At 41.0% G+C, this 26,776-nt stretch overlaps 1 protein-coding gene across 8 annotated transcripts in view; it reads left to right on the top strand.

Moving 5' to 3' along the window:
- The window catches only part of FMN1 (formin 1), a gene marked incomplete at its 5' end in the record, with an annotated part of 415,504 nt that overhangs the window by 210,439 nt on the left and 178,289 nt on the right, over nucleotides 1-26,776 (top strand). For all 8 annotated transcript variants that reach the window (XM_082620131.1, XM_082620130.1, XM_082620129.1 and 5 more), the window contains one exon: nucleotides 16,695-16,782. In XM_082620131.1, coding sequence (XP_082476257.1) covers nucleotides 16,695-16,782 — 88 coding nt within the window. The remainder of the gene's footprint in view (nucleotides 1-16,694; nucleotides 16,783-26,776) is intronic.

The following is a 26,776-nucleotide window of genomic DNA, read 5'->3' as shown; positions in this document are numbered from 1 at the left end:
AAAAAGGAAAGTAGCCCTAGGTATCTTTAAAGAAGAAGTGTTTCTCTTTGAGTTTTGTCACAGATTTTGCTGTCTAGTGGCTGGAGGCCACTAGAGTGGCCCACTGTCACTAGCTCTTCACCTTCCAAGCAGGAGTGAGAAAGAGCCAGGTAATTTGCATCATGGTACACTCGAAATCAAAGACCATCCATCATTTCTGATACCTTGAATGCAATGATTATCATATCAAAGACATACGATGACATTGAAGATAATAACTTTTCTGTTGCCCATTATCTCTAACCAGCTTGGAGTAATTATTAGCATGTGTTCTTTTCAAAAGCCTAACACTCTAGATTTTGGAAGAATATGTATGAGACTAGATTCAGTGTCTTAATATCAAGTGAAAAATTATATAAATAAGGCAGGAAGCCCAAAGGTCTTATAAACTTTGTTATTTATAATCCTTTGGAGGGCAGTATGGCTGTCTGTGTACCTGGGATTTGCCTTATCTGAGAAAGCCGTACTCCTTGACTGAGCAGCTAGCTTTGAAAGAGGACTCCATGGAAATTGATAGAGGAAGGGGTACGTTTCCAGGTAGTTAGTTAGCAGGAAAAAAAACTCTAGGAATTAGGGATTATATAAACGTACAAACATATATCAGGCTCTGTGCTGAGTGCCAGTGATAGTAAACAAAATACTTCATTCATTCATTCATTCATTCATTCATTCATTTGCAGTCACCTGGCTACTCAAAGTGTGTTATCCATGGACCAGCAGCATAAGTATCATCTGGAAGCTTATTATAAATAAAACATTCTGACTCCTTGTATTAGTTTCCTAGGGTCAACTTAAACTACCATGAACTGGGTGACTTAAAGCAACGAAAATTTATTGTCTCCACGGTGCCAGAGACTACAAGTCTGAAATCAAGGTGTTGGCCGAGCCATGCTCTCTCTGAAACCAGTAGGGGAATCCTTCTCCCCACGCTTCCTATCTTCTGGTGGTTTGCTGGCAATCTTTGGCATTCCCTGGCATACAGCTGCCTTCATCAATACTTGACCTTCTCCTGGTGTGTCTCTGTGTCTTCACATGGCCATCTTCTTAAAAGGATGCCAGTCATATTGGATTAGAGGTATACTCTCCTCCAGTATGGACCTCATCTTAATTATATCTGCAATGACCCTATTTCTAAATCAGGTCACATTGTGAGGTGTTAGGGGTTGGGACTTCAACATATCTTTTTTAAGGGGAATACAGTTCCATCCAAAACAGGTCTCATCCATACCTGGTGAATGAGATTTTGTATTTTTCAGGATGTCCCTGTTAATTCACAGGCACCCTAAACTTCTAGAGGATATCCCAGAGGTTGTTAATTGCCTTATACCACAGACAGTTTTTTAGTGTCTCCACCAAACTTCTCTAAGGGCTTTGCCTACAGGATATAGAGGTATATAGGATGGAGATGTTTCCCATGCAACTTAGGAGTCATGGAGAGAAAGCTTTCCCTTTGCTCTTCAGTGCTAGGTCCAGTAGGGTGGGAAGGGGAAGAGAAGGAACATTTACTCTCCCAGTCTTTGCTAGGCATGCAGATTGGTTATTGAGATAGGAATTTGAAGTGAGATTGTAATAAAGAAATGTAAAACAAAAAACAAGTAAAACATGACTCAAAGGTCCTGTGGCATCATGCCTCTGGTATATCAGGAGTAATGAACCACTGTGCTCCCATCCCTCCTAAAACAGAGGAAATAACTTTTTCTTCCTGCTGTTAAAGGGTGAGTTACATGTATGGAATAAGTTCCTGGCTTTGAGAAAGTTGAGCCATGATGATAGGAGCCCACCTGAAGGTATGGAATTGAGCTTTCCCAGGTTGTCCTGACATTAACATCTGTCCCAAAGAGAGTCCCTGTTTCCTCTCACTTTCTGACCACCAAAGCTTAGTATTCACATCATCAGAGTCTTGAATATTTTTGTGTTTTTGTTTTATGTTTCACTAGAAGTTGATATCTTCATACTCTTCTATTCTCTTTTTTCTTCTTTTCTGCTGTATAGCCCTCTGTCTAGTTACTTCTCACCAGGTTAGTTGTCAGTTTTAGAATTGTTTCATATTTATTAAGGCAAGCACTCTTTAAGGGGACTTGAGCACTAAGAAATCATAGGATGACTTTTCTCATCTGTACCTTGGTGTGACAGTGGTTTTGGTCCTGTCTGCAGACAGGACACTTAATGCACTGATGTCTCTCCTGAGTCGCTGAGCAAGAGTAAATGCATGTGATTTTGTTTTTGGAGTTTGTTCTCTACATAACAGGAAAACTCCAAAACCAGCACAGGTACCTCCTGCCCACACCCGCCCCCCAATCCCACTGTGCCCTTCACTTCCTGCCCCACCGCAGCCTTCACCTGCTGTGGCCTTCTCTCTCCATTTGCTTTCTGAACAGAATTCACTAGCCCAAAAAGCAATAAAAGGCTTTTTCTGTCTCATCAGTAAGGGAATGGGATGCCAAATATGTTCTCAGACGCAGGACAGGATGACAATTTGCCTTTTCACATTTCTTGGTGAAGAGCCTAAATCCTTAAAGTAAATTTCATCTGAGCAATTTTACGTGTCCCCAAAAATAAGGCCATGGAAGAGATTCAGACCTAACGGTTTGACAGAACAGTGCAGCTTAGTTTCCCTTGAAACATTTGGTGGCACAGATATCAGGCTGCGTGTGGAAAGCTTATTTTAATGACATTTATCAGGCCAGTTGATGCAGGCCACTACCCAGAAGGATACCCACCCACGCTGGCCATCAGTGGCGAGGGCTTGTTTACACCAAGTCAGGTGACATTTCATAATATGGCACCATGGAGCCCGCCAACCAGCTCCTCTGGGTGTGATGCCAAAGAGTGGCAGGGGGTGGAGTGCAGGAGAAGGGACAAGGAACCTGAGTCAGCATTTATTTTCCTGGGCACCTACCAAGAAACAAATGCATGTTTCCAAGGGAACGCACATTCTCCCTGAGGAGAGAGCAAGATGGCTGCCAACTCTGGTCCTGCTATTCCCCTCCAGCTGGCCCTAGCTCTTGGTACTGGCTGGGAAAAGTAGTTGCTTACCTGTCTCATCTCCAGTCACCATCACATTAGCAGTGTCAGGGAGGGCACAAGGCTGGCCACAGCTGTGAAATGGGATTGTGTCAGTTGCTTATTTCCATGATTTTCTTTTTGGGAGAGGGGAGAGGGTGCTTATAAGGCCTACATCCATGGGCTACCATGCCTCATGACCGTGTATCATCTTGTGTTACATCTTGGAATGTCCATTGGGAAACACTCTGTTTTCCAAATTAGATTTCTATTACTTATAAAATAAGGATTTCTAATTTGGGGAGTATGTGAATGGGTGAGAGTTAAATGACAGTAAAAGTTAAAACCTAGGGGTTCCCTGATATATACCATATCTCATCCCCAGAAGATACCGCCTTCTAATCCAGCCAAAATTCAGACTCCATACTGATTTATATTCGTGATTTGGAGGAATCCAGAGGATATTATCAGCTCAGTCACCCAAGCTTAAAGCCCTTAGGATAGGTGCATCCATTTCTACATCTCCACCATAGGATTCTACCTGCTTTTCAACCTAGTCCATGCGAATGTCTTCAAGATAAATGCAGCAGTCATTATGAAAGTACCTTGGTCCGTGTGGAAGCTAGTGCCTTAGAAATGCAAAGGATTACTGTTAAGGAGGCAAGCTGACTTGTCATCAGTAGCACATGTGCTTTGTGCCAGCCTCCGAATGTCTGTAGTTTTGCCAAGTAGTGGAATTTGGTGAGTGTTGATATGAAGCATAAGCAAAAGATATGGCCAGTCTGAAGGCACAAAAATAGAAATAGTGTTTTTCAGAGTTTTGCTTTGGAGAGTCAGATTGTCTCCTTTCTGTGTATTCTCCACTGTGTTGTTTGATCTCCCTGAGAGAGGCAAGCCATGGACTCATTTGTTCTCTATAGTCGAAAATGTCCTGCCCGTGGAGATGTGATACATATCACTGTCTCGAAAGTAAATATCTACCCATGTATGTAGATGCTTCATTTATTTGTTTTTGGTGGAGGAAGGCAAAGGCAGCAAATTTCACATGTACTTAATTTGCCTGAAGTGACCGAAAGATGTTCCTTGGAGATAACACATGAGGCTGTATTTAACTAGACGTGGGGCCTGTCCTCCAGGCTCTGTAATAAAACCGACTTCACTGGAGATGGAAATCCCGCAACTGAAACTGAGAAAGTTCAAATGTGTGGCCTAAGCTGAAGAACAGAATACCCACCTGATCTGCTTTAGGTTTCAATGTGTTTGGTGTTTAGCTTAGGTATGAGTGTGGAAATGACTCCTCTTTTTCAGACAGGGAGGGCTCCCTGGAAGAAGAAGGCTTCTGTGATTCTCTTTATTTTGTAGCTGTGCCGAACTCACTTGGCCAAGCGTGCTTCCAGCATTCATGGCCTATCCAGACCATTTATTTTTATTTTTATTTCTGGCCACGTCTGCCAAGCTCAGGCAGAAAGCTAAAGATATATATGGATTTTATGAAGATGTGAAAATCCCACTGGACCTGGCAGGAATTCTTTCTTGGTCTGTCTGGCAAGACTTTTCTAGTTGAGCAGTCAGGGTGTGGTTTTTCCACTGGAGCAAATCTGTCTTCCCATTCCTGTCTTCATTCTTATTCAACGAGGCAGATTTTTCTAAAAATCCACATATGTAAGAAATAATAATGATTTGGATGCACGGGCTCAAGGTGCAGGTTTAGACAGGGTGGGGTGTGGGCCTGCCTTCCCCTCTCTGGAAGGCATGGCGAGAGGTCCTTAGGCGATGTAATAGTGCGCATGTGTGACAGGCCCTAATCCTAGCATGCGGCGGGGGTCTGGAAAGGCTTTGCCTTAAACTAGGCATGTCTAATAGGGTTTCACACAACCTGTGAATTTGCCCCTGCACAAGGTCAGCTTGTAGGTCAGTGGAATGCTGCACAAATTGCATTCTCCTCCAGACTGTAATTATACCTAGGAGAAGGCCATGTGTTGCCAAGTTCAGCTGACTCCAGATAGGACCAAGATAAACTGAGGGCTTGCTAATGCTTCTCAAAAACTGATTTTTAAGGCTTTGATATAAAGCATCGCTTGTTTTTAAAAAAAAAAAAAAAAAAGATGGGCTTGAGGTTTATGAAGGAGCTTTGTGTAGAGGATGGTGAGACCAGCCATTGTCTGCCTTCCCTGAGAGCAGAACAAGATTGTTTGAAATGGAAGCATGAGGAATTCCAGTCAGACATAAAGTGAAATGCTTTGGTGCCAAAAGCTACTTAATACTAGAAAATGATTTTAAGGATTATAACAAATCAAGTAATATGCAGCTAAAGACAAAGAAGAATGAAAAACGGGTATGGGGAGCAGTCATAGAGTAGGAATAGGATGAAAAATTTAGGTTGTGTTTACAATTAGCTGAGGTAGGATTGCGTTTTATTTGTTTGATGGAAAATGGCTATACATATGTGTCTGTTATATGCCTGTAACTGTAATAATTTCTTAAAGTGTGAGCTTTCTTCTAAAGTAAGGTCCACCCTTAAATATCTGGGCCATTCCAAAGGAAGAGGGTAAGTCAGGCAACATCTGCAGGTTTCTTCAACGCTAACAGCTAAGTGATTCTAAAGTCCACTTAAAACAGAATATTCAGTAGATGAGCAAACTTTTATAAGTACTCATACTCTCTCATAAATGTTTTCTGAAATATCTTTCTCGAACAGACTGAAATGGGCATTTTATTCCCCGGACCCACTTGGAAGGAGGTCACATTGAGAGCTTCAAGGCATAATTCTGCCTACCTGTTCCACATCCATGTGGAAAACCATGAATTTGACATTCACATTATGAAGCTATGGACTAATAAAGTCAGGAATTCTACCAATATCCAACAGTCAAATGTGGAGGACTGGCCTGAGGGTCTGCAGTGTGAAAGCCCCTCCTGCTGGCTGGTCGTAATGCCTGATGCAGAACCTTCACCCCCAGTGGCCCCAGTGGCCACGTGGCCTGGAAGGAGCCCTTTCTGCATGGGTAAGGGGAGCTTAGGTTATAGTGTTGGTTGCAGGTCCTGGTCTGCAGAGCTTCTCATCTCTCAACTCTCCCTCGTGGAGAGGTTTTCCAGAGGTGAGACCTGGACTTTCGTTTCAGGAAAAAGGCACTGAGTGTAACGCTTCTGGAAATGCTTTCAGGTTACCCAGAGGAAGACTCTGCCCGAAACAGCCATTTCACTTAAAATCCCCACTTTCAATGCGTCCTGGCATTTTTTAGGTAACATATACCTAAGAACAATTAGAAACTCTTCATGTTAGCTGATCCCTGTAAATAGCTCCCTTATGTCAGACTTATTTATGTGGAGTTCTCTCATATAAATAAACCGGTCTTTGAACTCCCATTGAACAAGGATGTATATATATGTACATATATATACATACGTGTATGTGTTTGTGTGTGTGTATATATATGTTATTTTTAATCTTTATAGCCCTGCAGTGCACCAACATCGGAGTTTGCATATTGTGAGTGTTGCTGAATTGGACTGACTTGTGTCTCAGCATTGGTGTGGGATGATAGGGCAGGCCTAGAAATAGAAGGCTGGTCTCCTGATTTTTCTCTTGATGACCAGTCACCAGATGATGATGCCTGTCACTGTCCATAGCTGGTCAAGGGAATATGACAGCTCAGAAGGCTCAAGCTAAAAGCTAGAGGGCAGGACTGTTGTATTTATGGCTCTGGTTCTTAGTTTTATTTGTATTTCTACTTAGATTGTTGCATTGCTGGGAACCTTTGACTTGGGCCAGACAACTTTAAACATTTGTTAAAATAACACAGGATAGGGCTTCTCTGGTGGCGCAGTGGTTGAGAGCCCGCCTGCCGATGCAGGGGACACGGGTTCGTGTCCTGGTCCGGGAAGATCCCACATGCCGCGGAGTGGCTGGGCCCGTGAGCCATGGCCGCTGAGCCTGCGCGTCCTGAGCCTGTGCTCCGCAACGGGAGAGGCCACAACAGTGAGAGGCCCGCGTACCACACACACAAAAAAAACCAACAAAAAAACCCCACAGGATAATAACAACCAGAATGCTTAAAGAATGGGTTGGTGCTGATTAATTAAATTTTTAGTTAATAAATGATTTGATATGTTATGGGGTTTTTTGTATTTAAAGTCCTGTGGTTATTTTTTAAATGTATTCAATAGAAAAGTTCCTACTATAAAAAAGGCAGGCTATTAAATATCTGACAGCCTCGGGCAATTTAGGATTCTAAAAGTTTTCCAGATAATCATTATGATCTCCAGTCTTCACTGTTCAGTAATGCAAATAGGGAAGGTATAGTTGACTGTGATTTCTTTCAAGCCCATGATATTTTAGAGAAGCTAGTGAATTGGGAAGAATACCCAAGATTAGTTTATCTTCCTCTCATATTTTCTTTCTCTTCAGAGAGGAATTTTGAAGTTGACTTTATCTGTCTAGAAGTTAGCTTAGCAAGAATGCGTATGATACAATAAAAGAAAAACAAGAGGAATTTTCAGTTAGTGGAAGGTTCTCCATAAATTGCATCTGGTTATTCAAAACTTGACCGTGATTCTAAAAAAGAATATTTTAAAAGCAGTGTAATAATTATTGGTTGATAACTAACTGAACATCTTAAAAAAAACCCAAAAAACCTTTGTCCTCCCTCTTTCTTTTCCTTGTTTGTTCTCTCCATCAGTTTTCTCAATCTTGTCTTTTTTCCTCTATGTTTTCTTCCTACCTACTCTGCTGTGAAGGTAAATGCCTCAGATAATAGGTAAAAATCTAGGTAAGGAGTAATGACATTTGATCACAAATATCAGAAAAGAGAATTGGGTTAGAACAAAGTGTGCGTCTAGTTCTGTGCCCCTTGCTTTAGTGCCCTAGCAGTGAGGTGACTGCACTGACTTTACAGGACTCCTGAGCCTATAGTATTGTTACCTTTCTGGAAATCCACAGGCGCCACTAAAGGAATAAAAGTTTACAATATCATGGTGCTCACTGCCCCCAATTCACAACTCTCCATTTGGATTGGCTCGTGTGCAAAGGCGCATAAAACCTTAGTAGGGGCGCAGTAAAAGGTAGTTCCCTTCCCCCTTCTTCCCTTAGAAAATGCCTCTTATCCACAGCAGTCTCTGTGTAAGTCTCTCTTCCTGCTGTTCAACTATGTCATTATTTAAATTTCTTTGCATTGAACCAGCCCAATAGATAGTCATTGGAAAACAGCAAAAAGGATACAAAGACAGTTCACAAGAACATGTGACCAGTAATCAGATGGTTAGCCTTACTATTAAATCATTAAAAATGCCAAATAGTGAAAAAACATTTTACCTATCATATTGGCCAACATTTTGAAAATTGATAATACTCAGAGTGGGTGAGGGAACAGGAAAACTGTCACTCTCAAATACTTGGCAGGAGTATAAATTGATGGCACCTATCAGAAACAATTTGACAATATTTATCAGAATGTAAAATGGACATGCTCTTTGAACCATTTCTATAAGTCTGTCCTATAGAAATACAACCTCAAGCGACCTCAGGAATGATCTGAATATATACCGAAGTCTTGGACGGGACTTACTAGCTGACTGAACTCCCACTGAGTCTGTTTATTAAGTCTAATGTGTTGTTTTCCTCCGTGTTTTTTGTTTGTTTGTTTGTTTAGTCATTTTGCATATTGGACTTAAGAATATTTTAAAATATGTATTCTCTTTATGGGCTTTTTAACCCCTTTTTTACTTCTGATTTTTTTCTTGTAATTTGTTTGGTAGTGTCCTCCACTTCCTAAATTAGAAGCTTTACAAACTACAGGCACCCTTGATCTATTGTGCTTTGCAGATACTGCAATTTTTTACAAATTGAAGGTTTGTGGCAACCCTGTGTTGAGCAAGTCTATTGGTGCCATTTTTCCCAACAGTATTGCTCATTTCATGTCTCAGCATTGCTCATTTCTATTGGTGCCATTCAACAGCATTACTCATTTCATGTCCAATTTTGGTAATTCTCACAATATTTCAAACTTTTTCATTATTATTATATTTGTTATGGTGATCTGCGATCAGTGATCTTTGATGTAACTATTGTCATTGTTTTGGGACACCATGAACCACGCCCACGTAAGATGGGGAACTGAATCAATGTTGGGTGTATTCTGACTGCTCCACAAACCAGCCATTCCCCATCTCTCTCCCTCTCCTCAGACCTCCCTCTTCCCTAAGACTCAACAATATTGAAATTAGGCCAATTAAGAACCCCACAATGTCCTCTAAGTGTTCAAGTGAAAGGAAGATTCACACATCTCTCACTTTAAATCAGGAGCTAGAAATGATTAAGCTTACTGAGGAAGGCATGTCGAAAGCTGAGATATGCCCAAAGCTAAGGCCTTTTGCACCAGTTAGCCAAGTTGCGAATGCAAAGGAAAAATTTTTGGAGGAAATTAAAAGTGCTATTCCAGTGAACACACAGATGATCAGAAAGTGAAACGGTGAAAGTTTTAGTGGTCTAGCTAGATCAAATCAGCTGCAGCATTCCCTTAAGCCAAAGCCTAATCCAGAGCAAGGCCCTAACTCTCATCAATTCTTTGAAGGCTGAGAGAGGTGGGAAAGCTGCAGAAGAAGAGTTTGAAGCTAGCAGGGGTTGGTTCATGAAGGTTAAGGAAAGAAGCCATCTCTATAAGGTAAAAGTGCAAGGTGAAGTAGCAAGTTATCCAGAAGATCTAGCTAACATAATTCATAAAGGTGGCTACACTAAACAGATTTCTAGTGTAGCTGAAACAGCCTTCTGCTGGAAGAAGATCCCATCTAGGACTTTCATAGCTCGAGAAGGAGAAGTCAAAGCCTGGCTTCAAAGCTTCAAAGGACAGGATGACTTTCTTGTTAGGGGCTAATGCATCTGGTGACTTGAAGTTGAAGCCAGTGCTTATTCACCATTCCAAAAATCCTAGGGCCCTTAAGAATTGTGCTAATTCTACTCTTCCTGTGCTCTATAAATGGAACAACAAAGCCTGGATCACAGCACATCTGTTTACAACATGGTTAACTGAATATTTTAAGCCCACGTTTGGGACCTATTGCTCAGGAAGAAGATTCCTTTCAAAATATTACTGCTCATGGACAGTGCACCTGGTCACCCAAGAGCTCTGATGAAGATGTACAATGAGATTCATGTTGTTTTCATGCCTGCTAACAGAGCATCCATTCTTCAGCCCATGGATCAAGGAGTAATGTTGACTTTCAAGTCTTATTCTTTAAGGAATACATTTTGTAAGGCTATAGCTGCCATAGATAGTGATTCCTCTGATGGATCTGGGAAAAGTCAATTGAAAACCTTCTGGAAAGGATTCACCATTCTAGATGCTATTAAGAACATTGGTGACTCATGCTAAGAGGTCAAAATATCAACATGAGCAGGAGTTTGTAAGAAGTTGATTTCAACCCTCATGGATAACTTTGAGGAGATCACTGCAGATGTGGTAGAAATTGCAGGAGAACTAGAATTAGAAATGGAGCCTGAAGAGGTGACTGAACTGCTGCAATCTCATGATAAAACTTGAACAGATGAGGAGTTGCTTCTTCTGGATGAGCAAAGAAAGTGGTTTCTTGAGATGGAGTCTACTCCTCGTGAAGATGCTGTGAAGACTGTTGAAATGACAACAAAGGATTTACAATATGACACAAACTTAGTTGCCAGAGTAGCAGCGTGGTGTGAGAGGATTGACTCCAATTTTGAAAGAAGCTCTACTCTGGGTAAAGTGCTATCAAACAGCACTGCCGGCTGCAGAGAAGTTGTCTGTGAAAGGAAGAGTCAATGGATGTGGCAGACTTTATTCCTGTCTTATTTTAAGAAATTGCTGTAGCCACCCCAATCTTCAGCAGCTACCACCATGACCAGTCAGAAGCCATCAACACTGAGGCAAGACCCTCCACCAACAAAAATATTACCACCTGCTGAAGGGCTCAAGTGATAGCATTTTTTAGTAATAAACTATTTTTAATTAAGGTATATACATTGCTTTTTTAGACATAATACCCTTGCACATTTAATAGACTATAGCATAGTGTAAACATAATTTTTATATGCACTGGGAAGCAAAAAATCTGTGTGACTCACTTTATTGCGATATTCACTTCATTGCAGTGATCTGGAGCCAAACCTGCAGTATCTCTGAGGTATGCCTGTTGTACAGTGTGCAAAACAGGATGTTACTGGTATAAAGACAGACATAGACCAACAGAACAGAGGAGAGAGCTCAGAAATAAACCCACATGAATGTGGTCAAATGATCATCAACAGGAGTGCCAAGACTAAAAAATGGGGAAAGGATAGTCTCTTCAACAAATGGTGCAGGGAAAACTGGATATCCGAATGCAAAAGAGTGAAATTGGACTGTTATCTTTCAGCATAAACAAAAATCAATTCAAAATAGATTCAAGACTTAAATGTAAGATCTGAAAGTGTAAAATTCCTGTGAGAAAACATGAGAAAAGCTTCATAACATTGGTCTTGCTAGTTATTTCCTGGAAATGACACCAAACCACAGGCAACAAAAGCAAAAATAGACGAGTGGAACTATATCAAATTAAGAAGCATCTACACAGGAAAAGAAACAATCAACAGAATGAAAAGGATATATATGGAATGGGAGAAAATATTTGCAAACCGTATGTCTGGTAAAGGGTTAGTATCTCAAAATATGTAAAGAACTCCTACAACTCAGTTTTTATAAACCTAATTTAAAAATGGGCAAGGACATGTATAGAGATTTCTCCAAAGAAGACCTACACACGGCCAACAGGTATGTGAAAGGATGTTCAACATCACTAACATCAGGGAAATGCAAATCAAAACCACACCTTGGGCTTCCCTGGTGGCGCAATGGTTGAGAGTCCACCTGCCGATGCAGGGGACGTGGGATCGTGCCCCGGTCCAGGAAGATCCCACATGCCGCGGAGCGGCTGGGCCCGTGAGCCATGGCCGCTGAGCCTGCGCGTCTGGAGCCTGTGCTCCGCAACAGGAGAGGCCACAACAGTGAGAGGCCTGCATACCGCAAAAAAAAAAAAAAAAAAAAAAAAAACCTAGCAGGATGGCTGTTATCAAAAATAAAAACATAACAAGAGTTGGTAAAGATGCTGAGAAATTAGAAAAATAGAACTACCACATTCTCCAGCAATCCCACTTCTAGGTATTTATACAAAAGAATTGAAAATAAGATTTCAGAGAGATATTTGCACTCCCCTGTTCACTGCAGCATTATTCACAGTAGCTAAGAAGTAGAATTAAGCTAAATGTTCATTGATGGATATATATATATATATGCACACACACATACAGTACGCACATATATATACACAAACACACAACGGAATACATATATACACATATGTATATATGTATATGCGCACATATATATATATACACAAACACAATGGAATATTATTCAGCCTTAGGAAGGAGGTTCTGTCACATGCTACAACATGTATGAACCTCGAAGATGTTATTCTAAGTGAAATCAGCCAGTCACAAAAGGACAAATACTGCATGATTCTGTTTACTTGAGGTATCTAAAGCAGTCAAACTTGTAGAAGCAGAAAGCTGTCCAGGGGCTGGGGGGAGAAGGAAATGGAGTATAGCTGTTCAAGGGGTATAGAGTTTCCAACATGTAGGATGAAAAACTTCTAGACAGCTGCTGTACAACAGTGTGCATATAGTTAACAGTGATGTACTGTACATTTAAAATGTTGTTAATATGGTAGATTTCATGTTTTCCTCTCTCTCTCTCTCTCTCTCTCTCTCTCTCTCTCTTTTTTCTACTGTAGTAAAAGAAAAAAACTAAACCTTTCAGTCATGAAAACAAAAGAAACGACGAGGGCTTAGGGCATATATCCATTCCGTGTCCATTGTGTTCCTCCCATTTTAGCTGGTTTTGAGAAACCTGGTGTTATTCCACAATTGAAGAGAGACTCTTTTTACAAGTCTAGTTAGAGGTAGACAGAGAATTTGACACAAATAGGGAAGAGAATACAAATGCTCTGACTTGAGCACTGCCTACCCCCTTTTTAGGAAGTAGCACTGCATTTCAGAAAACTCTTAAGGTTTCAGTCCAGCCGAAGATAACAGACACTTTCTTTCCAAACACTTGCCGTGCCAGGTTATTAAACAGAATTGTAAGGATGGTAACATCCTTTCCACAGGGCAGCCTGGTTGAACAATGAAGTGGGGATGGATTTGCTTGTTTTTATTTTTAGTTTTTTTTTAATCTTTATTTTATATTGGAGTATAGTTGATTTACAATATTGTGTTAGTATCAGGTGTACAGCAAAGTGATTCATTTATACATACACATATATCCATTCTTTTTCAGATTCTTTTCCCATATAGGTTATTACGGAATAGTGAGTAGAGTTCCCTGTTCTATACAGTAGGTCCCTGTTGGTTATCTATTTTATATTGTAGTAGTGTGTATATGTTAACCCCAAGCTCCTAATTTATCCCTCCCCCCAACCTTTCCCCTTTGGTGACCATAAGTTTGTTTCCGAAGTCTGTGAGTCCATGTCTGTTTTATAAATAAGTTCATTTGTATCATTTTAGATTCTACATGTAAGCGATATATGTTGTCTTTCCCTGTCTGACTTACTTCACTTAGTATGGTAATCTCTAGGTCCATCCATGTTGCTGCAAATGGTAGAATTTCATTCTTTTTTATGGCTGAGTAATATTCCATTGTGTATATGTACCACATCATCTTCATCCATTCCTCTGTCAGTGGACACTTAGGTTGCTTCCATGTCTTGGCTACTGTGGATAGTGCTGCAATGAACATTGGGGTGTATGTATCTTTTCGAAGTATGGTTTTCTCCAGATGTATGCCCAGGAGTGGGGTTGCTGGGCCATATGGTAGTTCTATCTTTAGTTTTTTTTAAGGAACCTCCATACTGTTCTCTATAGTGGCTGTACCAATTTACATTCCTACCAACAGTGTAAGAGGGTTCCCTTTTCTTCACACCCTCTCCAGCATTTATTGTTTGTAGACTTTTTGATGATGGCTGCTTGCTTTTATCCAATGACAGACAGAACCTCAATCTCAATTTCAGTCCCTCCCTCTCTGTTCTCTTGTGGTTACTCTCTTGCTTTCTTTTTTTTTTTTTTTTTTTTTTTTTTTTTTTTTTTTGCGGTATGCGGGCCTCTCACTGCTGTGGCCTCTCCCGTTGTGGAGCACAGGCTCCGGATGCGCAGGCTCAGCGGCCATGGCTCACGGGTCCAGCCGCTCCGCGGCATGTGGGATCCTCCCAGACCGGGGCACGAACCCATGTCCCCTGCATCGGCAGGCAGACTCTCAACCACGGCGCCACCAGGGGAGCCCTCTCTTGCTTTCTTTTAATTAGCTATTAGAAAACCTTGAATTTGAACCTTGTTTTTCCTGTAGGTAGAATGTGTTACCCAGGGTTTTCAGAACCCTAACTGGATAGCATGGTGAATATTGGTTTGAAGACATTTTTGCAGCCCAGTTTTCCTCTTGTCATAAATTTGATTCCTGTGCCTGTCTCCTTGACGTTGATGTGTATGCCATGGCCAAGCTTGCATCTCAGTCACTATCTTGGTCTTTTAAGGATAAATCTAGTCAATTCCCAAAGCTTTTCTTATTTTGAATTTGCTTTGCAGTTAGTTCAAGTCATGGTTTTATTTGCCTTTTTAGTTCTTCTCAGCAATTTAAAATCATTAAATTCTACAAAATTTATGACGTCAAGGTCATGAGTCCAGAGCAGTGCCAGGCATGTAACAGATGCACAGCAGATATTTGTTAATGAATGAATGCATGTCTGAATATTTACACAAAGCTTCGGTAGGTTTTTCTTAATTTTGTATTGGACTTTAAAAATTGTTTCACTTTAAATTTGTGTTCTCTAAGAAGAAGCTAGAAATTGCATTTTTTAAGAAGATATTTGATATACATAATATCTTGTTCCTTTGCTTTTGTATAAAAAATAAATAAAAATACCAAGTACCTTCTTTATTTCTTTTAAAAACTGCAATTCTGTATCCTCCAAGAATCTTTCTTCAAGGCTAATGTTGAAATGATTAAACACATTAGGCTGAAAATCAGATTTTCCTTTTATCCTGATGAAAGCTTAGTGTTTACTGTACTTTCGGCCTAACAGTAAGATAAGAGTAGCCATGCTGAGCAGAGAAAGATAAAGGGCTGGCGATAATTGATTCAGCATCAATCAATAGGTAATTAGACAGTTGGACAAATAGACAGTCTTGGTTGGAGCAAGCTCCTGTTATCCCTTATTGTTCAACCAGCAAGCAACTCAGCTAGTTAGTATCAATATAAATGTAGGTGTTACTGTTTAATCTTGTCTCCACTACATTTTTGGTAAGTTTGTGTGTACATAGGTGGGAGAGGAAGCATAGCTCTTTAGTTTGTATTTTACCCAGAAAAGTTCATTAAAAACATAAGATTTGGGGATGTTTTGTGCGTATTTCCTATTGATTTTTGTAGCCCTGCCACAAGAGAGAAAAAAAAGATAAATTTTTTCCCTTAGTGGCCACTGTGCAATACATTCTTTGGGGCTGATTTGGTTTAGAGAGAGACAAAACTGTGATGAGCTCTCCATGGAATATTCATAGGGGTTGAAATTATTGGCAATGAGGTATTTGGAGTTTCTAAAAGGATTATAAAAGTTTCTGTATACATACATTATTATAAAAGACCACTTCTAAATAATTTCAAATTAAATCTGTATGTACAAAGTATTATTTATATTAATCATAGCACAAATACAAAGCAACCTCACCATCCTGACTAGGGCAATTTTATTTAAATAATAAGTCTGTGTCAGGAACTGTTTTAGGTGCTTTACCTATATTATGCCATTTAATTTCTAGAATAAATGTACAAATTAAGCACAGTCAGCCCTACTTCATGAAAAAGTTGAATTCCTAGAGGTTAAGTCACTTTTCCGAGGCCATATCACTGGTAAACAGTGGAGTCAGAGATCTCAATGATATTTCCCCTAAACCACTCAGCAGATGATGCTGCACTACAGCCAAGGAGGCTGGAGGCTGTGAAGTGACTTACGAAGTCCAACGTGGAAACAGGCCAATGATAAGTGGAAAAGCTGGATAAAAACTTGTATATGTGTTGCAATTACAACTTAGTTAAGATGTGTTTGGATAAAAAAGATCAGAGTAAAATAAAGATTTGAGTGCTCGTATTAGATTGGTGGAATTTGGGGTGGTGTTTTTCCTTTATTTTCTAAAATATCTATACTTGTGGATAAGTTATATTCAAATTAAAGTATTAAAATAGAGTGACTGGGCTTCCCTGGTGGCGCAGTGGTTGAGAGTCCGCCTGCCGATGCGGGGGACACGGGTTCGTGCCCCGATCCCGGAAGATCCCACGTGCCGCGGAGCGGCTGGGCCCGCGAGCCATGGCCGCGGAGCCTGTGTGTCCGGGGCCTGTGCTCCGCAACGGGAGAGGCCACAGCAGTGAGAGGCCCGCGTACAGCAAAAAAAAAAAAAAAAAAAAAAAAAAAAAAAAAAAAAAAAAAATAGAGTGACTGTAGCATCAGTTTAGTTTACCAGACTATCTAAAACTATGAAGGTTTTCGGTGTGCTTCTGAAAGATTGCCTGGTTGTTTGAGCTTGTGTTAATTTTTTTAAATTCCAGATCATCAAGTTACTGGATGGAAAACGATCTCAAACTGTGGGAATCTTGATATCTAGTTTGCATTTAGAAATGAAGGATATCCAGCAGGGTAAGTCTTATTAACCTTTTTTTCCCAACTTTAAAATTTTCCAGCTTTTATTGTGAAAAATGTCAAACATATACAAAATTAGAATGCCGCGGTGAACCCCATGTACCCTGTACCTAGCTACAAAACCATTAATCCACTCTTGTTTCATCTAAAGCACCTTCCTTCCATTAGATTACTATGAAGCAAATCTCAGACAGTTTATAATTCATCCTTTAAAATGGTAACACACCACGAAAAGATATGGATAGTCTAAGCGTCACTCCAGTGCCATCATCATGCATTTAACAACATTTGCGATAATTTCTCAATGTCATCAAGTACGTAGTTCTAATAGCACTGATTGTCTGTAAATTCGTCCATTCATTTACAGTTAGTTTGAATGAGGATCCAAACAGATTTCATGCATCGCCTTAGATGTGTCCATCTCTCAGGGGTTTCTTTTTTTTTGGCTGCATTGGGTTCTCGTTGCTGTGTGCCGACTTTTCTCTAGATGCGGTGAGTGGGAGCTCCTATTCGTTGTGGTGCGTGAGCTTCTCATTGTGGTGGCTTTTCTTGTTTCGGAGCATGGGCTCTAGGCACGCGGGCTTCAGTAGTTGCAGCACACGGGCTTCAGTATTTGCAGCACATGGGCTCAGTAGTTGCAGCACACAGGTCGTAGAGCTCGCGGGCTTCAGTAGTTGTGGTGCGTGGTCTCAGTAGTTGCAGCGTGCAGGCTCTAGAGCGCAGGCTCAGTAGTTGTGGCACACGGGCTTAGTTGCTCTGCAGCATGTGGGATTTTCCCAGACCAGTGATTGAACCCGTGTCCCCTGCATTGGCAGGCAGATTCTTAACCACTGTGCCACCAGGGAAGTCCCCTCTTAGGGGTTTCTTTTGATCTAGAGGTTTCTATCCTCTATTTTTGTTTTTTTCGTAATTATTTTTTTGAAGAAGCCAGTTTCTTCAAAAAAGAAGAATATCCTGTAGAAGTTCCCACATTTTAGATTTTGCTGTTTGCGTTGCCTGTTTTTTATTATGTTCTTCTGTCCCCTGTGGTTCCTGCAGACTGTTAGTTTGATCTAGAGCGTTAATCTGAGTGGAGGAAGAGTACTTCACAGATGCTATTGTATACTCTGTCAAGAGGTACATAATATCTGGTGTCTCTCTATGATGTTGGTGGGCACTAATGATCTTTGCCTAGATTCATTATTTCATTAGAAGTTTGCTGAATAATGATCTCCTAATTCCCTCATTTCTTCTTCATTAGCAGGAATGCTTCTATGGAGAAACACTCTCCTTCATCCACTCAGTTATGTCACTGTTTCTTAATCCCCTATTCTTTTTCAAATGATGCGATTTCAACTTGGTTTCCTTTGGCTCAGTTTGAAGTAAGACATTTAGAGAGGGAATTTTACTTGTATATATTTTTCTTAGGCCCTAGAAAAGTAAACCCAAAAACCTTCTGATGTTTTTGAAATCCGCGTCTTGCATGAAGACAACGCTCCCCCTTTCTCGGTCATCAGTTAAATGTAAATCTTCATTTTGACATGTTACTGATAATATTTTCTGAGTGGTAATACAATCTCTCATAGATGGTTTCAGTAGAATTTAGCTTGGGTATAACAGGAGACACTCTGAAACCACACTTCCTTTCAGGTTTTAGTTGGTATTGCCTCAAAGTTATTTTATTCTGAGACACAGCAGAAGACCCGTAGGTCCCGAACTGAAAGGCACTTAAGAAACTTTCATACATTATTTTTCCTCTGAAAAAAGCTTTGTTAAGGGCTTACAATTTTGCTTTATTGCAAACATTTAAAATTCCACATAAAACTAAACATATCCTGAATCAGATGACAGTCACAGAGTATTCAAATAAGCTTGTCTGTTTTTAATATTTAAGCTTAATAGTAGAACTGAATACATAAGTGTGAATATTAAACCTCAGACAATGTTGCACTAGTTGATTTTGAGTTTGGGGCAGAGGGTGGCTGGCAAGGTCCACCATCAAAATTAGAAAAGGATTCTTCAGTGGCTTTAGGTATTAGATCTTCTAGAATGGAATTTCTGGAATTCACACAGAAAACTGTGATGCTGACACAGATGAAAAAATAAAACCAAAAAAATATCGGTAGGGAAGTTTATAATCTTTTGTCAAGGAGAGTCACTTTTTTGATGCAATCATTGAAATAGAAAGGAATTTTCCAGGTATAGTGGCAGAGTCTTGTCCTAAACCACGGTACTGTTTATAAGCCTGGTAAAAATCAAGTATGTTTGGTTTCATCACCATGACAGGTAGCACTATGGATATGAGCTTTACAATGTCAACAGCACCTTGGACTTTATTCATTTCTTTTTAGTCATGTCCTGTTGTAGTACACATCAGATTGCCATATGGACCAGACTCATTCCGGCCATGTGCTATTCCAGTTACCATCTCAGGACTGTAAACCTTCTTCCCATGGCACTCCAACCTTGTTGGGTTGAATGTTCATGGTGACTTGAATAAGAGATTAGTTCACCGAGCCCTTTTCCAATATTCTACTCTGGACAAGAACATGTTTATATGAAGTAGACGTGACCTTACACTTTAGCACTGGAAATGTTGATTGTAGCATCACAGACTTCTAGGACTCATGGACACCACTTTAATTCTTTCTCTTGCTTCAGGGCATCTCTGTTATCCACCACAGAGTTGGCTCCTAAGTTAAAAAAAATTATCTCCATTTCATGTCTTCATTTAGTAATGCATTCCAGATGAATATAGCAATATAACTCGAGCTTAATTTCTCTTTAGAATCATTTGACTGACACTGGCATCTGAAGGTCACTTAGGAGCCCAGGCTGTGTCAGGTACATTTCATTCTGAATCCATGTCTGGTCATGAATGGAATGCACTTGGCCTTGTGTTGTCATCCTGATGAAAGGACTCCCTGTGCTGACCTTGACCTAAACGTTTGTTTTAACGTAAGAGGGGTAGCTGTCGTGAGATCTGATTGGGGCAGGCCAGCTGGCAGCCAGGCAAGGTCATACAGCATGTCAACCATGGTGAGGTGACCACGGTTGGGAGACTGGTCTTCAGCCTTCTGGTCATATATTCATCTTTGTCAGTGTGCAGAGGTAGGTGCACTAACTTGCACTTTACTGCAAACTTACATGGAGCTGATGTATAAACCGGAAAGCTAGTATATTCACTCAGAGAAGATCAGAGAATTTTCCATTGTCATGACAAAAATGTTTATCGTATCTGTTCATTGTTATGTCCATGTCACTTGTCTCTACTTGGCATTAGATATTTGCTTATGCCTTTTTCCCTTTTGCTGGTCACCTTGAAAATAGTTTTGGGTGTTTCAGCCCACAGTTACCTCCCACAGATGGATAATCCAGTTTTTACTTGTTCAGCTCCTAAAAAGCAACCTTATTTTCTTCATTTGTAAGGTGGGCACTTCTCTGTTGTCCATTAGACACTGCCTGTAATGTATATTCAAAGTGGAATTTGGGGGTGCAGTACCTCAAGGTCTTAACTGTTAGCAAGTAGCAGAGCCAGTGCTTGTTCCTTTATGACATGTAGCATTTCTTTGCTCAGAATTTCTCTGATAATTAAGCATCATTTACCAATAAGTGGGCTAATGTATCATATGTAAATGTCATTCAGTCAGTGATTTTTGATTTTAATTTGATTTTAAAGAATAGACTAAACCTTAGACTAGATGAAATCAGAATGTCATGAATTCCATTCCAGTGCATTTGGGCAAAACTTCTTCATTCTTCTTTCCCTCCCTCCCTCCCTCCCTCCCTCTTCCTTCCCTCCCACCCTCCCTCAGTAAACATGTACTGAATGCCAGTTCTGTTTCAGACACTGTGACTGCCACAACACATAAGATCCAGACTCTCACATTCTCAAGAGTTCACAGGATGGTGGGAGAGATGTACAAAGTATCACAAGATCACAGTATAGAGTTTCCTGTGAAATAACAGAGAGCAATATATTGGCTCCTCCTGTAAAACTTAAGATGAGTCTTAGAGGATGAAATGGCGGTCATCACATAGAGAAGGAGCTTTTCCAACTGAGGAAAGAAGACGTGGAAAGAGGCACAGCTAGAGTATATACGTTACATGTGAATGTGGCTTGTTTCAGGGCAAAGTGCTGGAAAGGCAAGTAACATCCAGACCAGGAAGGGCCCTGAATATCATCAGACGAAATTTGAACATTATCCCATCAGTAACAGGGAGACAGAATTTCAGATTTAAAAGGGACAGTACTGTGATCTGATTTTGAGTGCAGAGATATCTCTGAGGCCATGGAAGACTGGCCCCCAAGCCCTTTCATGCTCTGGCCACAGCCGTACCTCCTCCTGTACTTGGCCGTGCTCCCTTCCTCTCTCCCTGCACTCTAGCCACAGTGGTCCTCTGTTTCCTTAAACAGTCCAAGTGCTTTCCTTCCTCTGTGTCTTTGAAGGCACAGCATGCTTTTCCACCCCACTCTTTATAGCTTGCTCCTTTTCTTTGCTGGGGTTCAGCCACACACCTCAAAGAGGCCCTCCCAGATCCTCTTCCCTAATTTAAGTCACCCTAAGTTAATTCTCTTATTTTCTGCACAGCAGCTAATATTTTATTTGTTCATCTACTCTCACTTACATCCACCACCAGAATGTAAGCTCCAAGATGGAGATTGCTGACTGATGTGTCCCTCGCACCTTGTTGTGCCGGGCACCTAGGTGAGGATCATCAAGGGTCTGTTGAATGAATAAACAAAAATAGTCCTGAAGGTGGCTAGATCTGTTAGAAAGGGGCGGTGATTGTTGACATAATAAATGACGAAGGCCAGAACTAAGGTTGTGTCTGTGGAAGTGTAGAGGAGACCATATACAAGGGATATTTGGAGAGAGGATTGCTACGGTTACTCCCATCAGATTCACACAGTGATGGAGAAGTCTTACATGTACCTTGGATTGCTGGTTTCAACAAGAATGTGAATAATGGTGCCAAAAACATAAAATGGAAATACAGGGGAGAAAGCATGGGTAGAAGCAAAAAGGTCAATTCTGTTTTGGATGATTTGAGTCTGAGATGACTGGCGACATTTCAGCAAAAGTTTTCTTTTCTTTTTTTTTTTTGCGGTATGCGGGCCTGTCACTGTTGTGGCCTCTCCCGTTGCGGAGCACAGGCTCAGGACGCGCAGGCTCAGCGGCCATGGCTCACGGGCCTAGCCACTCCGCGGCATGTGGGATCTTCCTGGACCAGGGCACGAACCCGTGTCCCCTGCATCGGCAGGCAGACTCTCAACCACTGTGCCACCAGGGAAGCCCTCAGCAAAAGTTTTCAGTGAGCATCCGAAAATTCTAGCCTGACGCTAAGTGGATAGGGCTGAGTTAGAGAGAGAACATCCCCCCAAAGGTAGCCACCTTCATCTGTTTCTCTCTACCCAAATGTTGTGGAACATCTTGTGGGAGAAAGCCAAATCCCTGTACTGACTGAAGTTTAAAAGCACTGCGTGACTAAAGGCAAGACCTTGGTTGTGGAGGAAGAATAGTTTCAGGACACTGATCATAATACCACTGCACTTGTATTTGGTCCAGGAGAGATTCCGAATAAGTGATTTACTTCTTGCTGGTTTTCCATCTGCTAAACTGGATGACTTATATTTTAAAGCATTTGGCATCCTTGGACACAGTGACTGCCTACATGATTGCAAATTAGTGTTTTCATTCCACGTTAGTGATTTCCTCTTATTCTTTTCCCAAGGGAGATGGAAAATTGCTGTTGACTATTCTTGATATAAACCTCCGTATGCATTGCAACAGACTAAGTGCCAGAAACCTCCTGGTATCTATTTGGAATTTCCCGTACACTCAGAATTCATATTTATAATATTTAATCTAACATGAAAATAAAACATTTTTCACTTTAGTTCCTACTAGTCCAGAATCTCAGTTTGGAGGTTCAGCTGCATCAAAGACTATCTTTCTGTTTGGAAATCTCAAATCAAAATGTAAGAGGATTTCAGTTAGTTGTATGCCCAGAGTCTAAAACCCAGATCTGAGAATGCCCACTGGACTTTGCTCCCTTTTGCCTAATAATTTCTGGAAATCTCTGTCAAGGTTTATGCCAATTGTCTAAAACATAATGAATTTCACCAGGCATCTGAAGTTCACCATGAATTGTCTAGGACTTTCCTGAGGAATATTCTAATTCTAGCCTGGAAGACCTATACTCAGAGACCAAAGTTTTTATCGTGCACCCCTGCCAGTAAAAAGTTTTAGAGCATGCTTCTCAAGATATGTTTTAAAGAACTTGTACATCATGTAAATGTGTGACAGAACTAATATTCACATTATAAAATGTATGCGATATAAATTAAAATGAGATTAATATTTCTAACTGTCTTACTGATTTTGATGGCTTTAAGTTCTCAACAGCTAATATCTCAAGGCTCAGTATATAAATAGGGTGAGGCTTATTATTAAAAATCGTGGACTTAAACCCACATTTCAAACAGTCTATGGATAAATTCTATTATAATTTATGGAGGTCAACATCTTGGCAAATCCGGTTCAACTGTTCTTGCTTCTAATTCATTCCACGACGCATGAAGAACTTGTACTAGCAATCAGAGCCTCTGCTCTGCCATTTTTCTTACCGTTGATGGATTATCTTCAGTCTGGGGTTTCTCTGCAGGAATCTTTTGAAGCCACCTTGTTTATTTTGTCAAGTTTAGCTAAAGCCAGATTTTAGAATCAGAAAACGTTAGTTAATTGCCCTCTCACCATCACCACCAAATCCCGGTATGTTGAAAGTAAAAGAACAAGTTGAGGAAGGTACGTGTGAAGGAGTTTACCCACCAAAGGTGACAGGTGGTCACGACCTACTGTCATACCAAAGGAAGGCGCCAGGGTCAAGCAACTTATTAAGAGATCAGTTTTTGGATGAATATAAACAGTAGTCCTAGCGCCACTGTGTTTCCCTTCCCAGCTTTCTCTTTCTCCCACCAAGTCTAAAACACCTGAGCAGCAGGGTTCCCACCCACCTCTCTCTGAACCCCTGTGCATTCCTTCACTCTCAGAGCTGAATCCAGAAAGCAGAGGGTGGCATTTCTTTGTACTTTACCTTCAGGCAACTGGCTGAGACCATCCAATCTGCCTGGAATGTAATTTTGGCTTAAAAGAACCAGAACTAATGGAAGAACAGAAGCAGCTTAACCCAAACTGTTTCTCATTCCACTGCCCTACAGAGAATAGAGGGGACGACGGAGGGGAAGTTCTGTGAATTCTTCGCCTGTGCCCTTCTTTGAGGTTTGAACCATGGACAATTTTAATTGCACCTATAAAATGGCACCTTGCGGCAGAGTACATGCCTGGACTTAGGCAAGAATTGGGATTTTTGCTTTATAAGATTGAGTGATTTGGAGCTTTGGGAACAGATTAGATGTGTCCCTTTTGGGATTGTCATTTCTTTCACCTGCCAGCCAGCTCCTGTTTACTGTGTCATTTACACTTGCCTCCTGTTTCCATCAAAGCTCGAGTAAAGGTCTGTACCAACTAACACGACACACTAACAAGCATTTGGCAATGTAGATAAGATCGTAAAATGTATTCCCTCTATAGTTGCTATTCTTTATGTGTCTGGAGGCAACTTTTGTTTGTGTTTCTTCATTCTCTGTGCCTTCACTTCCCTTTTTAGTTGGTTCTGGCATGCAGTATAAAATTGCAATTATTAATATCTTTTCAAGAAAATTGGACTTTATATTACCGTAGATTTTCTTCTAAGATAATGCCTTTTCAAGTTCCGGGTTTCTTTTTCCGTTTTCTAGAAATTCTTTTTTGCCATGGGAACCACATTATTGGTTATTGTCAATAACTGTGAATAGTTAACAAAGATTGAAGTATATATTAAGGTAGCATACTAGAATCGAACTAAGTATCAGCAATAATTAAATAATGGTGAGGTTATGGATTGTACAATACACAAATGACATTTTTGTGGCATGGGCTGTCTGTGGTTCCCACTGGGAGACTGCTGATTGATGTAAAAAGCATGTGACGCCATTCAGAGGCAAAGGTTTCTGTATGGACTGTTGTGGGTAGTTGGTTCACTGATTTTTTTTTTTTTAAGGTGGTGAGAATTTTAGGTGGAGTGAGTATTTCTAGTCTAACACTTATAAAGGCTAAAAGAAGTACAATCATAGTCCCTTCATTGGTTATGGAACTGAGCTTAGGAAATCATGCTTTGTGGCTTCGTGCCTTAGTTTCATTACCTATAAAACTTGGGACAGCAGTAGCAGCTACCTCATATGATTAAATGTAAAACACTTAGAGCAATGCCTGGCTCACAGGAAGCTCCCGATAAAGGCTAGCTACTAAGTGATTAAGTATTCATCTCCAGTATGGTCTGCCTACTTTCCCACCCTCTGGTAGAGTGCACAGAAGATGCCTTTAAGCTGCTTAATAATTGCTGCCCTCAGCATTTCATCTGGATACGTGCATGGAATGAGGCTTGGCCCGTACCTGTGTCTGCACAGGTGTGCCTGGTGCCATTCGGAGGAGGAACATGGTGGTCAGTAGGGAAAGAGTGAGGTGTATTGAGGAAGGGCTGTAGGAGAGCTATGACCATCATGAAGAGATTTGGGTACAGAGCATTCAGCGGGGCAGGTTCTGTGCAGTTCTTGTCCTGGCCTCTGTGTGGTTCTTCCACCCTCCACACTCTTCTCTGCCCAGCCCCCTTCTTTTCACCTCTTGCCCAGTTTCATCACAAGCTTGGTCTTCATTCTCAGTGGTGGCCTCGTTGTTGGGAGGTGAGGCTGTGGGGAGATATTCCTGCTCTGCCTTCCCTCAGCTTTCAGATTGTACCACAACCTCCTTCCTTCCATGACCCCACATCCTTGCTTTTCTCTTGAGAGAGGTCAGAGGAGTTGGTTTGTGGCAGTTTTGAGGGGTAGATTACCTGAGAGTTTAAAAAACCCAAGGCCTGGGACTTCCATGGTGGTCCAGTGGTTAAGACTCCGTGCTTCCCAATACAGGGGCACGGGTTGATCCTATCCCTGGTCGGGGAACTAAGATCCTGTATGCCGCATGGTGTGGCCAAAAAAAAAAAGAAATAAAATAAAAAACCCAAGGCCTTCCATATTACTTTTCCCATTCCATTCTCTTTTCCTTACAAATTATTTATCATACCCTAAAAATATCAGTCATTTGGTCGAAACAGGTGAGTTTTATGTTGGCTACTCGGGAGCTAACCATGTTAACAAAATAATTTCTTTTTCTTTTTTTTTCATAAACGTATTTATTTTTTTAGTTTTGGTTGCATTGGGTCCTCGTTGTTGTGCGTGGGCTTTCTCTGGTTGCGGCGAGCAGGGGCTACTCTTCGTTGCAGTGCGCGGGCTTCTCATTGCAGTGGCTTCTTTTGTTGCAGAGCACGAGCTGTGTAGGCACGTGGGCTTCAGTAGTTGTGGCACACGGGCTCAGTAGTCATGGCTCGCGGGCTGTAGAGCACAGGCTCAGTAGTTGTGGCGCACAGGCTCAGTAGTTGTGGCGCACAGGCTTAGTTGCTCCACGGCATATGGGATCTTCCCGGACCAGAGCTCGAACCCATGTCCCCTGCATTGGCAGGCGGATTCTTAACCCCTGCACCACCAGGGAAGCCCTAACAAAATAATTTCTATTGATAATCCAATAAGCGTCTTTGCTTTCTTGGGCTGAGAATAAATCTAGCCCATTTGCAAAGGATTTTTATACACCCACTTGTGAATAGGTGTCATGTCAACTACTGAAGGACACAGAAAGAAGCATACAATGGGCTAGTAGAGGCTATTTTTAAAACCAACATCAGCCAAAGCCTGGTAAAGCAGCCATCTTTCGGTGACATCTTCTGCACCTTGGATGACCAGGTTTACTTTGGCTAATCTAACAGACTGAGGAGTGTGCCTCTCCTACTTCAGTCTGCCACGTGTTTCTTGCCCAGAGATGCTCCTCTGTCAATAAGAACAGTGCCCTTAAGTAAGTACTTGTTTTGTGCTAATTAGAAG

This window comes from Mesoplodon mirus, assembly GCF_964341445.2.
Source record: "Mesoplodon mirus genome assembly, chromosome: 4".
Lineage (NCBI taxonomy): Eukaryota > Metazoa > Chordata > Mammalia > Artiodactyla > Ziphiidae > Mesoplodon > Mesoplodon mirus.
This window is presented reverse-complemented; position numbering and strand designations above follow the sequence as displayed.